Source organism: Salmo salar, chromosome ssa20, assembly GCF_905237065.1.
Source record: "Salmo salar chromosome ssa20, Ssal_v3.1, whole genome shotgun sequence".
Taxonomy (NCBI): domain Eukaryota; kingdom Metazoa; phylum Chordata; class Actinopteri; order Salmoniformes; family Salmonidae; genus Salmo; species Salmo salar.
In genome coordinates, this window is record NC_059461.1 from 85,870,994 (window position 1) to 85,885,757 (window position 14,764).

A 14,764-nucleotide genomic window follows, 5' to 3' on the forward strand; every position below is an offset into this window, starting at 1 on the left:
TCCGTCCTTTCCTAGCCCACGTTTACAGCTGCTGTTGCTAACGCAATGGCTAGGAGGTCTCACTTCTTTAGTGAATCAGAGTTCAAAGTTCATACCATTCACAACCAAAGCTCACGCTGAGGTTGGCTTAGTTCTGTAGTTGACATGTTAGTCCTTTTTAACGTATGGACTGTCGTCCTATCGTCCTCGGAACAGGAGGTTACATTTTCGTCAAGGGCTTATATAGTGGAGGGAGAGAAGGGTGTGTTTCATAGTTTATAACCCATGTCTCTTCACAGGGGCGGGCCACTGATTGAGCAGGGCTCTAACCTTATGAAAACCCAATTCTCTCATTTGGAAGCTAAAATTACATTTAATCTTTTCACAAATAGTTTCATTTAAATTGCATTTAAATTGAACAACAATTCCATGTGAATCTGATAACTAGAATGTGTAGACTTTCCCAGATACAGTTTATGTCGTCCTGTCATCAGTCATAATGTCTCAGATGACAACCGAACAGACATCATATTCATTAAGTACCAACGCATATTTTCAACTGGTTCTATTACCGAAATATGGTTCCTTTCCCCCCACTTGTTTGATGTTCCCAGACTCTCTATGTTTAACAAAGGCTATTCAAGAGTCCTTTAGTAGAGTCAGAGAGAGGGAAGGGAGAAAGGTATTTATGGGGGAGACTAAAGAAGAGAGGAAAGGGGTATGCTATCTACAATTATTCACCCATTCCTCCTTTTTTTCAATCATCATGTCTTCCTGTATTTTTGTTTTGTTGTTCCAAGAGCTCGGTTGGTGCAGGGTGCTTGTGGGTTTGATTGTAACATGGGCTACATACACTGCATAAACAGGTGGTAAAAGTGAGTGGATGTGGATCACAGCTGATTGAGCGTTATGTTGTTTTGATTTGTCTCTCCAGTGGTGAACGAGGATGGCCAGCCGCTGATAGAGGGGAAACTGAAAGAGAAGCAGGTTCGCTGGAAGTTCATCAAGCGCTGGAAGACTCGCTACTTCACCCTGGCAGGAAACCAGCTCCTCTTCCGGAAGGGAAAATCTGTATGTATCCCTTTCAAACCTTTCAATACTTTAATTAGGTGTGATAATAAAACATCTAAGTGTTTGTCCTATATCCTAAGTGTTTGTCCTATATCTGAGAGATATAAGAAAGGTCAGGAAACTTTTTTATTTAATTTTTTACATGTATTTAAAAAGAAAAAAGTGTTGACTTTGAGAAAACGAGACCATAAAACAACGTGTTGAGGTCATGTAGTCATCAGAAATCCCATGAGTCATCACCATGTGCCAAACAAAGCGAAACACTCAACTTTATTACAATGAAAAAAAAGGTACAGTATTCATTCAACTTCAGCCACAATGTAATTAGAGCTGATCTGTTTTATCGTGCTGTTTGTGTGTGTGTAGTGTTGGTGTGTGTGTATGTCATTGAGCAGGGATTAGATGAGAGACCTTATTGTTAGTCAATGCCATGTTAGAGAGAGAGAGAGAGAGATGTGTCAACAGTAACCTTGGGAAAAACATTAACAGCAGACTCGTACATTTCCTCAGTGAAAACAATGTACTGAGCAAATGTCAAATTAGCTTTTGTTCCAAATGACTGTACGACAGACCACTTATTCACCCTGCACACCCTAATTGACAAACAAACAAACCAAAACAAAGGCAAAGTCTTCTCATGCTTTGTTGATTTCAAAAAAGCTTTTTACTCAATTTGGTATGAGGGTCTGCTATACAAATTGATGGAAAGTGGTACATCTCAGTAAGAAGAAAATAATGGTGTTCCAAAAAAGGTCCAGTTGCCACAAATACAGATTCCATCTAGACACCGTTGCCCTAGAGCAGTGGTTCCCAAACTTTCTATAGTCCCGTACCCCTTCAAACATTCAACCTCCAGCTGTACCCCCTCTAACACCAGGGTCAGCACTCTGTCAAATGTTGTTTCTTGACATCATTGTAAGCCTGCCACACAGACACTATATGATACATTTATTAAACATAAGAATGAGTGTGAGTTTTTGTCACAACCTGGCTCGTGGGAAGTGACAAAGAGCTCTTATAGGACCCGGGCACAAATAATAATATAATAATAATAAATAATTTTGCTCTTTATTTAACCATCTTATATAAAAAACCTTATTTGTTCATCGAAAATTGTGAATAACTCACGACAGGTTAATGAGAACTGTGTGCTTGAAAATATGCTCATAACTTTGCAATGCTGGGTTGTGTTAGTCTCTGTCTTAAATCATTTCCCACACACAGTCTGTACCTGTATTTAGTTTTCATGCTAGTGAGAGCCGAGAATCCACTCTCACGTAGGTATGTGGTTGCAAAGGGCATCAGTGTCTTACCAGCGTGATTTGCCAAGGCAGGATACTCTGAGCGCAGCCCTATCTAGAAATCTGGCAGTGGCTTCTGATTAAATTACATTTTCACAGAATCTCTTGTTGCAATTTCGATGAGGCTCTCTTGTTCAGATACCAGTAAGTGGACTGGAGGCAGGGCATGAAAGGGATAACGAATCCAGTTGTTTGTGTCATCCGTTTTGGGAAAGTACCTGCGTAATTGCGCACCCAACTCACTCAGGTGCTTCGCTATATCACATTTGACATTGTCCGTAAGCTTGAGTTCATTTGCACACAAACAATCATACAATGATGGAAAGACCTGTGTGTTGTCCTTGTTAATGCAGACAAAGAGCTCCAACTTCTTAATCATAGACTCAATTTTGTCCCGCACATTGAATATAATTGCGGAGAGTCCCTGTAATCCTAGATTCAGATCATTCAGGCGAAAAACATCACCTAGATAGGCCAGTCGTGAGAAACCCGTCATCATGCAAGCGGTCAGACAAGTGAAAATTATGGTCAGAAAATAAAACTTTAAGCTCGTCTCTCAATTAAAAATTAACGTGTCTGTACTTTGCCCCTTGATAACCAGCACACCCGAACGAGTTCAGGGGCCTTGCTTTAACAAAGTTAACCATTTTCACTGTATTGTCCAAAATGACTTTCAAGCTATTAGGCATTCCCTTGGCAGCAAGAGCCTCTCGGTTGATGCTGCAGTGTACCCAAGTGGCGTCGGGAGCAACTGCTTGCACGCGCATTACCACTCCACTATGTCTCCCTGTCATGGCTTTTGCGCCATCAGTACAGATACCAACACATCTTGACCACCAAAGTCCATTTGATGTCACAAAGCTGTCCACTGCTTTAAAAATAGCCTCTCATTTTGTCCTGGTTTCCAGTTGCTTACAGATGAGGATGTCTTCCTTAATTGACCCCCCCATAAACGTAAGGGACATATACCAGGAGCTGTGCCAGGCCCAACACGTCTGTTGACTCATCCAGCTGTAACGCATAGAATTCACTGGCTTGTATGCGAAGCAGTAATTGTTTCAAAACATCTCCTGCCATGTCACTGATGCGTCATGAAACAGTGTTGTTTGATGGAGACATTGTCTGTATATTTTCTGGGGCCTTTTCCCCCAGCATTGTCCCAGCCATATCTGCGGCAGCAGGAAGAATGAAGTCCTCCACAATAGTATGGGGCTTGCCTGTTCTAGCCACTCGGTAGCTCACCATATAAGACGTATCTAGCCCCTTCTTATTAATGGTATCAGTTGCTTTTGTACATGTCTTACTACCCAAAAGTCGTTTTAATTCTCGCTTGAAAAACTCCCGTGGCTTATTTTTCAAATTGGCATGTTTTGTTTCTAAATGTCTGCGGAAGAGTGAAGGTTTCATTGAGTTGTGTACTTTTACACATATAACACACTGTGGCTGAGGAAAGGCACTACTCCCAATATAAGTGAACCCCAAATCAATGTAGTTCTCATCATATTTGCTCCTCTTCGATGGTCCAACGTCCCTGTCTGTTGTTCGGTGCTTTCCCGGGTAAGGGGGCAGTAGCTCTTCGGCTGCATCAGATTCACAACTGTCAGTGTCCATGCTAGCTGGGCTAACAACACATGTAGAATTACTGATGTTAGCATTGGATGTACTCATGGAAGCAGAACAACTTGTGTCGTTGACAGGTGCAGGTGTAGTACTGCTGGTAGTAGCAGTACTACCAGTAGAGCTGGAATGTGTCTCTATGGACGCGGGCCTTGCTAAATGAACTGTTTAAAAATGTGAAGAAAAAATGGTATAATATTTTTTTTAAATATGAATCACATTTTTATTTGGCGTACCCCGATGGCATTGCGCGTACCCCTTACACGTACCCCAGTTTGGGAATACCTGTCCTAGAGCACAGAAAGAACTATACATACCTCCGCCTTAACATCAACGCCCCCCGGATAACGATCTGAGAGACAAGGCAAGAAGGGCCTTCTATGCCATCAAAAGGTAACATACAATTCGACATACCAATTAGGATCTGGCTAAAAATACTGGAATCAGTTATAGAACCTATTGCCCTTTATGGTTGTGAGGTCTGGGGTCCGCTCACCAACCAAGAATTCACAAAATGGGACAAACACCAAATTGAGACTGCATGCAGAATTCTGCAATAATATCCTCTGTGTACAACGTAAAACACCAAATAATGCATGCAGAGCAGAATAAGGCCGATACCCGCTAAGAATCAAAATCCAGAAAAGAGATGTTAAATTCTACAACCACCTAAAACGAAGCAATTTCCAAACCTTCCATAACAAAGCCATCACCTACAGAGAGATGAACCTAGAGAAGAGTCCCCTAGCAAGCTGGTCCTGGGGCTCTGTTCACAAACAGACCCCACAGAGCCCCAGGACAGAAACACAATTAGACCCAACCAAATCATGAGAGAACTAAAAGATAATTACTTGGCACATTGGAAAGAATTAACAAAAAAACAGAGCAAATTAGAATGCTATTTGGCCCTAAACAGAGATTACACAGTGGCAGAATAACTGACCACTGTGACTGACCCAAATTTAAGGAAAGTTTTCACTATACCCCGAAGGCAGACCTGGCTCTCAAGAGAAGACAGGCTATGTGCACACTGCCCACAAAATGAGGTGGAAACTGAGCTGCATTTCCTAACCTCCTGCCCAATGTATGACCATATTAGAGACACATATTTCCATCAGATTACACAGATCCACAAACAATTCAAAACCAATCCCAATTTTGATAAACTCCCATATCTATCTGGGTGAAATACCACAGTGTGCATCATAGCAGCAAGATGTGTGATTTGTTGTCACATGAAAAGGGCAACCAGTGAAGAACAAACACCATTTAACATTTTAAAACTCATATTTATGTTTCATTATTTTCCCTTTTGTACTTTAACTATTTGCACATAATATGACATTTGTCATGTTTATTATTTTGGAACTGTTGTGAGTGTAATGTTTACTGTTAATTTTTATTGTTTTTCGCTTTTGTTTATTTTCTAGTTCACTTGCTTTGGCAATGTTAACATATGTTTCCCATGGAGGGAGGGAGAGAGGGAGAGTTCTGAGGACTTTCCCCCCAGCCTTTGACAAACATTTTTATATGGTTGAAAGGATAAGTGAAATTGAAGTCTCTTGCCCAAGACAATATTCTTTGTATTGTCACCTGCAATTCCCTCTCACCACATGTCACTTCGGGAGACAGGTGCAGGAATGCGTAATATTTTTTTTTATTAAGCCCAAATTACGGCGTGCCGTGTAAAGGCACAGGGACAAAGACCAAACAAACACGTAACAAAACACAGGGTTGAAACCAAAAACAAAAGTGTGAGGAGTACCTCGAATAAATAACACAAGCGCAGAATGATTAACACATTTTAGTCATTTAGCAGACACTCTTATCCAGAGCAACTTACAGTAGAGTGCATACATTTTATTACATTTTTAAATACTGGTCCCCCGTGGGAATCGAACCCACGACCCTGGCGTTGCAAGCGCCATGCTCTACCAACTGAGCTACAGGGGATGCATGGCACAAGACCCGTAATCATCTGCGCAATCCACAAGGGCACGAAAGCCAAAACAACACAGCACAGTTACTCACACCACCAACGGACATTGTAACAATAATCGACAGCACCATGGTGAACAAAGGGCACATATATACAAATACAATCAGTGGGAATAGGGGACAGGTGTGCGTAATGAAAGTTCCGGAGGGATCCGTGACACCACAGCTGTTTAAAGCCACAAATTGGACCTCCTCTTTGTCTCTTGTTTTCTGAGCTCAATCTTGCCGTGCCAATGAATCAGTTCCAAATCAACCCATAATTTAGACCACTAATCAATACCGCTAACTTATACCACTAACCTCTACCGCTAACCTGTACCGCTAACCTGTACCGCTAACCTATACTGCTAACCTATACCGCTAACTTATACCACTAACCTATTTCGGTAACCTATACCGCTAAGCTATACCGCTAACCTATACCGCTAACCTATACCGCTAACCTATACCACTAACTATACCCCTAACGCATACCACTAACCTATTCCCCTTGCATATACCACTAACCCATACCACTAACCCATACCACTAACCTATACCACTAACCTATACCACTAACCGATTCCCCTTACGTATACCCCTAACCTATACCCCTAACCTATACCCCTAACCTTTAACCCTAACCTTTACCCCTAACCTATACCACTAACCCATACCACTAACCCATACCACTAACCCATACCACTAACCTATTCCCCTTATGTATACCACTAACCTATACCACTAACCTATACCACTAACCTATACCACTAACCTATACCACTAACCTATTCCCCTTACGTATACCACTAATGCATACCACTAACCTATTCCCCTTATGTATACCACTAACCCATACCACTAACCTATTCCCCTTATGTATACCACTAACCTATACCACTAACCTATACCACTAACCTATACCACTAACTTATACCACTAACCTATACCACTAACCTATTCCCCTTATGTATACCACTAACCTATACCACTAACATATACCCCTAACCTTTACCCCTAACCTATACCCCTGACCTATACCACTAACCTATTCCCCTTAAGTATACCACTAACCTATTCCCCTTACGTATACCACTAACCTATACCCCTAACCTATACCCCTCATCTATACCCTTAGGCACTCCTGTCGGTGTAGAGTGAGAGATGTGAGACAAGCTCATAATAAGTCACCTCAGAACAACCCCACCTGGATGATTATTAATGTACTTTGTGCCCCGTTGCATTTCACCTAACCGTTTCCCCAAAGCCTTAGGACACACGCAATAGGAACTAGGGGAGTGGCAAGTCTGTGTGAATACATGAGCAGTTTAACCACTGTAGCTAACAGAAGACAGACCCTCCACACAGACAGCCAGATCCTCACACACAACACACACACACACACACACACACACACACACACACACACACACACACAGGCTACAGAACTATAGCCGGCCGGGGGGTGGGGCTCTTAGAATGTGGGTATAGGTCTATGGAGAATAGCATCTAGCCTGTCCCTCGCTAATGGTCCATAAGGATATGGCTGTGGTGTATCAAACACACACACACACACACACATTCCAGAGTCATCCTGACGTGTGAGATGGGAGATAACAGTGTATTCCACGAGTCAGAGAGAAGTAGCGGTCTTGAGGGGTAGAGCATTAGAGACAGTGCTTATGGGCTCAAGGATTTCATTTCCTCCCATATATAAGGACCAAGACAATAAAACACCCTCTTGTCTTACTGCAGTAAATCTTTGCAAGAGGACCATAAAAGTTGATGTTTTGCGCTAATGTACTGTTGTTAAAAATCCTAGCAAACTTTTATTTTGTCACTGAAATATGTGGCATTAAACAACAGGTCTTCTACAACAGCCTCAAGGCAGCTGTTCAACAGTAAAACATGTCAGTGTCACAATGTTGAATGTTAATATTAACAATGTGCCTCTCGGGAACCTGGCAGGGTTTAAGTGTGTCAGAAAAATGCCCTTCATCATGTGTAGGGGTGATAGTGAAACACCATCAACAGCCTCCCTCCCCCTCACTTTTACGCTGCTGCTACTCTCTGTTGTTATCTATGCATAGTCACTTTAATAACTCTACCTACATGTACATATTACCTCAACTAACCGGTGCCCCCGCACATTGACTCTGTACCGGTACCCCCCTGTATATAGCCTCGCTATTGTTATTTTACTGCTGCTCTTTAAATATTTGTTACTTATTATTTTTTCTTATTTAATTTTTTCTTAAAACTGCATTGTTGGTTAAGGGCTTGTAAGTAAGCATTTCACTGTAAGGTAGCTGTTGTAGTCGGTGCATGTGGCTAATTAAAATTTGATTTGATTCATCATGTGTAGTGGTGATAGTGAAACGACATAAAAAATGCCATTCATCATGTTTTTTATTTTATTTAACCTTTATTTAACCAGGCAAGTCAGTTAAGAACAAATTCTTATTTTCAATGACGGCCTACCAAAAGGAAAAAGGCCTCCTGCGGGGACGGGGGCTGGGATTAAAAATGTAAATAAATAAAAATATAGGACAAAACACACGTCACGACAAGAGAGACAACACAACACTACATAAAGAGAGACCTAAGACAACAACACATGACAACACAGCATGATAGCAACACATGACAACAACATGGTAGCAACACAACATGGCAGCAGCACAAAACATGGTACAAACATTATTGGGCACAGACAACAGCACAAAGGTCAAGAAGGTAGAGACAACAATACATCACACAAAGCAGCCACAACTGTCAGTAAGAATGTCCATGATTGAGTCTTTGAATGAAGAGATTGAGATAAAACTGTCCAGTTTGAGTGTTTGTTGCAGCTCGTTCCAGTCGCTAGCTGCAGCAAACTGAAAAGACGAGCGACCCAAAGATGTGTTCGCTTTGGGGACCTTTTAACAGAATGTGACTGGCAGAACAGGTGTTCTATGTGAAGGATGAGGGCTGCAGTAGATATCTCAGATAGGGGGGAGTGAGGCCTAAGAGGGTTTTATAAATAAGCAACAACCAGTGGGTCTTGCGACGGGTAAACAGAGATGACTAGTTTCCAGAGGAGTATAGAGTGCAGTGATGTGTCCTATAAGGAGCATTGGTGGCAAATCTGATGGCCGAATGGTAAAGAACATCCAGCCGCTCGAGAGCACCTTTACCTGCCGATCTATAAATTACATCTCTCTAGTCTAGCATGGGTAGGATGGTCATCTGAATCAAGGTTAGTTTGGCAGCTGGGGTGAAAGAGGAGCGATTATGGTAGAAGAAACCAAGTCTAGATTTAACTTTAGCCTGCAGCTTTGATATGTGCTGAGAGAAGGACAGTGTAGTGGTGATAGTGAAACGACATCAATAGAATTGGATTGCTGCTCCAAAGGGTTCATTTATAACTATTTATTAATGTTTAACTAGAATCTCCCCATGTTGCTGAAAGGTTTCTCTCTGTCCTGTCTACTACAGAAGGATGAGCTAGACGACAGCACCATCGAGCTGAGCAAAGTGCAGAGCGTCAAGGTGGGTGAACTTCCAAGTCCGTTCATGTAACAACAATTCCATTCATACCCTTTGTCCACTTCTGATAACCCTCTGGTCTGGTCTGGTCTGTCTGTCTGTGTGTGTGTGTGTCCAGGTGGTGGCTAAGAAGCGGCGTGAGCGGGGTCTCCCCCGGGCCTTTGAGATCTTCACGGACAGTAAGACGTACGTCCTGAAGGCTCGTGATGAGAAGCATGCTGAGGAGTGGCTCCAGTGTATTAATGTTGCCGTGGCCCAGGCCAGAGAGAGAGAGAACAGAGAGGCCACCACCTACCTGTGACCTTATGACCTGGAAGATATTCTACTGTGACCCGTTCCTGACCCAGAAACACAACATACAGCCCCGCACTACTGTACCATCTACTAACAACAGCTGTGACGTCCACTGTTTCTGATCATCTGACAGGCCTGTGACGTCCACTGTTTCTGATCATCTGACAGGCCTGTGACGTCCACTGTTTCTGGTCATCTGACAGGCCTGTGACGTCCACTGTTTCTGGTCATCTGACAGGCCTGTGACGTCCACTGTTTCTGGTCATCTGACAGGCCTGTGACGTCCACTGTTTCTGGTCATCTGACAGCTGTGGGGCAGCGAAGACTGATATCCAGACATCATTACCAGAATTTTGTCATACATTTATATAGGGTATTGTTTCAGTATTTACAGCAATAAGGATCTTACTAGCAGTATGGACCTTCTATTTCCAGCAATAACAATCTACATAGTAAACCTAGCAATAAGAGCTCAATATGAACAGCATGAGAAAACCATCTTGCCCCAGACAGTGAAGATGAAAAACCCCAAATAGATAGCATATGAGAGCGTTTTACAGCAAACAAACAGATTTACTGTTATTAGCATTTAGCAGTATCATTTATTAATATACCGTCATTTAGCAGTATCATTTATTAATATACCGTCATTTAGCAGTATCATTTATTAATATACCGTCATTTGGCAGTATAATGTATTATTATACCGTAATTTAGCAGTATACTTTATTAATATACTGTCATTTAAAAAGTGGTATTACACTCACCCAGTGGGTGTAATATAGTGAGCTACAAAAGTATTGAGAAAGTTACAAACGCACAAATATCATACCTCCAAGACATGCTAACCTTTCACCATTACAATAACAGGGGAGATTAGCATTTTTGGCGGGGGTATGATATTTGTGCGTCTGTAACTTGCTCACTCATCATTATTCATGATTCATTCAGGATTATCCGTAATCATGGTAGCATCCACATTAATGTATCAGTGTTTAGAAACATATTATATTCTTATTTACAATAAAAGTGACTGCAAAATGACACAATACATTATTTACCATTCATTTCTATTGGGCACAAAATAATCTGAAACACAACCAAAACTAACAGAAAATGTATCTAACCAATTTGTAGAGTCACAAGCTTGTTGAGACCAAATGCTTATTGTATCATTTCAAATTCGAAGTGCTGGAGTACAGAGCCAAAACAACTGAAAATGTGTCACTGTCCCAAATACGTTGGGAGCACTCTGTATGTCATAGTTGATAAATGAACAGAATAGTCCTCTGGAGGTCTAAACAGAGACTCAGAACAACAGTGGGTGATATGGGCCACACTGCTGGGAGCTTTAGAACTACATTCTCTCTCCCTATAGGACACGCTCTTCTATGGAGAAACATGTTTATTGGCAAAGCTATCATCTTTTTATTCTCTTGCCTTTTCTTCCAAGAAAAGAGTTTGGTGTGTGTGTGTGTGTGTGTGTGTGTGTGTGTGTGTGTGTGTGTGTGTGTGTGTGTGTGTGTGTGTGTGTGTGTGTGTGTGTGTGTGTGTGTGTGTGTGTGTGTGTGTGTGTGTGTGTGTGTTTACAATGATGAGCATTGACATTTCTGACTTGTCCATTAATAACTATACATTAAACCTATTGTTAGCAGAACTCGCATCACGCTGGAATCTACCACCCCTCCCCTAATTGGAGTAACTAGTGAACAACAACTCTTAGGCTTCTACTTCCAGTTTATACATACTATATACATTTTACAGACACAGTATATTTAACAATAGTTATCTTTTGTTTGTTTTTAGTTCCATCCTTAAGCTATTCTCAACCCCTCCCATTTATCTCTGAAGACCACCCAGTTCTATTTGCCATATATTTACCAACTGTGCTGTTTCACCAAACTTCTGAACCTACTGTATATACATTTTACTTTAGTTATCTTGTTATTTTTTGTCCTAACCTTCAGCTACACTCAGCTTTCCAGTTAACCCATTGACTTGCCTTAATGAGCAATGTGTTCTAGAATCTGAACAAATGAAACAATTCACTCACAAACTGCTAAGAAAATCTAAGAATTGGACTGGAGATTTCCTTGTGGGTTCAGAACCAGCACCAGCTGTCATAATGAATGAACTGTTTCTGTGGACGATGCAGCCAGTTAAGTCATTTTGAATGATTTGTAAGTGTAGATGATGTACACTCAGCGGTCAGTGTATTAGGTACACCCAGCGGTCAGTGTATTAGGTACACCCAGCGGTCAGTTTATTAGGTACACCGAGCGGTCAGTTTATTAGGTAGACCCAGTGGCCAGTTTATTAGGTACACCCACTGGTCAGTTTATTAGGTACACCCACTGGACAGTTTATTAGGTACACCCATCTAGTACCAGGTTGGACCCCCCCTTTGCCTTCAGAACAGCCAGATTTTTTTGTGGCCATGGATTCTACAAGGGGTGGCGTTCAAGCGTTGCTCAATTGGTATCAGACCTAATGTGTGCCAGGAACACATTTCCCACGCCATTACACCAATGCCACCAGCCTATACCGTTGACACCAGGCAGGATGGGGCCACAGACTGCTTACACCAAATCCTGACTCTGCCGTCAGCATGATGCAACAGGAACAGACATTTGTCAGACCAGGCAATGTTTTTCCAGTGTTTGTCCAGTGTTGGTGATCGCGTGCCCACTGGAGCTGCTTCTTCTTGTTTTTAGCTGAAAGTGTAACCCGGTGTGGTCATCTGCTGTAATTGCCCATCCGTGACAAGGAGCGATGACTTGTGCGTTCTGAGATTGCTGTTCTTCACACCACTGTTGTACTGTGCCGTTATTTGCCTGTTAGCTGGCATTCTCCTTCAACCTTTGCCCAAAGGACTGACTGGATGTTTTTTGTTTGCAGCACCATTCTCTGTAAACCCTAGACACTGTCGTGCGTGAAAAGCCCAGGAGGGGGTCTGTTTCTGAGGTACTGGATCTGGTGCGCCTGGCACCGACGATCATACCACGCTCAAAGTCACTTAGGTGACTCGTTTTGCCCATTCTAATGTTCAATCAAACAGTAACTGAATGCCTCAATGCCTGTCTGCCTGCTTTATATAGCAAGCCACGGCCACGTGACTCACTGTCTGTAGGAACAACCTATTTTCTGAACTGGCCACTGTGTGTATATGAGCAGCCAGAGAAACCCTGTAATACTCTACACCCCCTCAGTGGTCATATACGAATTAGAGACCTAGAGACCGACAAAGCATAGAGCCTGGAGTAGCTGAATCTTTAGCAAGCACTCTACCGTTAGTTACCATGTGTTTTATTAGGACACTTAAACCTGGTGAGGTATGCCTGTGTCAAGTTAGTGACTGTGTTTTAGCCCAGCTCCTGTGCCACGTCTAGATGTGTGTAAATAGTTTTGGTTCAGGGCCTGGCTGTTTCCTGTAGCCCTGTGGCTCTCTAGGTGAATGTTGGGTCTACACTGCCTGCTGTACGGCATGCTGTATGGCCTGCTCTGTAATGCTATAGTAGTGTCAGCCATAACAGCAGAGCGGAGTGCCGGGCCGGGATTTCTCACATGAATCAGCTTACACATGTATGTTTCTCTAACTGACGACCTCTTCTGGGACCGACCTGGCAGCCACCGGAGCCAACGTTTGCTTACAACAATTATTTACATCACACCTTTCTCCTCAGCCCCTCCCCTCTTATCCTCCTCCTCTCCCTGACCCAATTACACAGCTCTGCTCAGGCCCCAGAATTTCACAGCCAATAGCACAGTCCACTAGTGATACAGGCAATACTTATTGTAGAAGTGTCAACTCTGTTTAAGTGCAGTACAGTTCAACACTCCTAATTCAATGAGCCTATGTTCTTTTGACTCGCTCCAGATATTCATTGTCTTACGTCAGGTGGCGTCACTCCTACGCGACGCTCGTCCCTCAACCTCAGTGCAGGCGGAATCTACGCACATCTGACGTAGGACAATGCCAGATATCAGCATGCTAGTGTTCACCCATATTTCAGGAGTGGACTATATATTCCCATACAGTATGTCCATATTCTAGCTAGACTCCGTTCCCTGCCATGCCAACCCATCGCGAAATCACGACACAGAAGTCTGTGCGTCAGCCACTACACTATGGTGCCATGGTGATGACGTCATCGTTTTACTACTGCGTCGATTTCTGAATGTTTGAAGACAATGTCTTGTAAATATTCTAGAACCAGTTATGTCAACGCTTTTTCCTCTCCCGTCACTGCCATCTTGCCCTAGATCCAGAGCTTCTCGGGTCTTTGAGCCAAAATGAGTTGTTGTTTTGTTGTGTTTCTTCATAACTGAATGCATTTACAGTTTCCTGTTACGGGGACATTAAGATGATATGTGTATATTAGTGGTGTCTCTTACGCCTGACGTCAGAGGAAGTCTTTCTGTGACAATGAAAACGTCTATGCTTGTGAGAGCCATTCCATGCTAGGAGCCTTCAGTAGTATGTAAAACGATCCTGTTTAGATTCAATAACACAAAGGAAGTGTATCTTCTACTGTTCTAGACTACACCAATAATCACAGATTTTGTATTTTTGAACAGAATTTACAAAAAGTATTAATGTTTTTGAATGTACGGTATAACTGATTTTCAGTAGAGAAAATTGTAGATGACATGATAACACTCTTCTATAGTGTTTTTTATGTTATAGATTGTATTAATAACCACTTTGGTTTTCATTTTGAGGACAGTATTTATTTTTCCTGTATTGTAAAATCATGCCTGAAAAAACAGCTGATGCTTAATGCTTAGTGAAATAGATTTTCTATGCATCACTTTAATATGATATGTTCTTATTTTTCTGTGCAACAATATAACTGTAAAGACAAATGAATGGTGTTGCTTCTTTATGATAGAATATTATTAAGACATCTTACATTTCTGCATTCATGCCTCAGTTACATGTCTGTCTCTGCCCTGTGTTTCTGCCTTCATGTCTCAGTTACATGTCTGACTCT

General features: G+C 42.1%; 1 protein-coding gene across 1 annotated transcript in view; it reads left to right on the plus strand.

Annotated features, from left to right (window-relative positions):
• Positions 1-14,640, plus strand: part of LOC106594828 (ventricular zone-expressed PH domain-containing protein) — a 197,401-nt gene extending 182,761 nt beyond the window's left edge. The window contains exons 13-15 of the mRNA XM_045704029.1: positions 914-1,050; positions 9,426-9,479; positions 9,595-14,640. Coding sequence (XP_045559985.1) covers positions 914-1,050; positions 9,426-9,479; positions 9,595-9,777 — 374 coding nt within the window. The 3' untranslated portion in view covers positions 9,778-14,640. The remainder of the gene's footprint in view (positions 1-913; positions 1,051-9,425; positions 9,480-9,594) is intronic.
• The last annotated feature ends 124 nt before the right edge of the window (positions 14,641-14,764 follow it).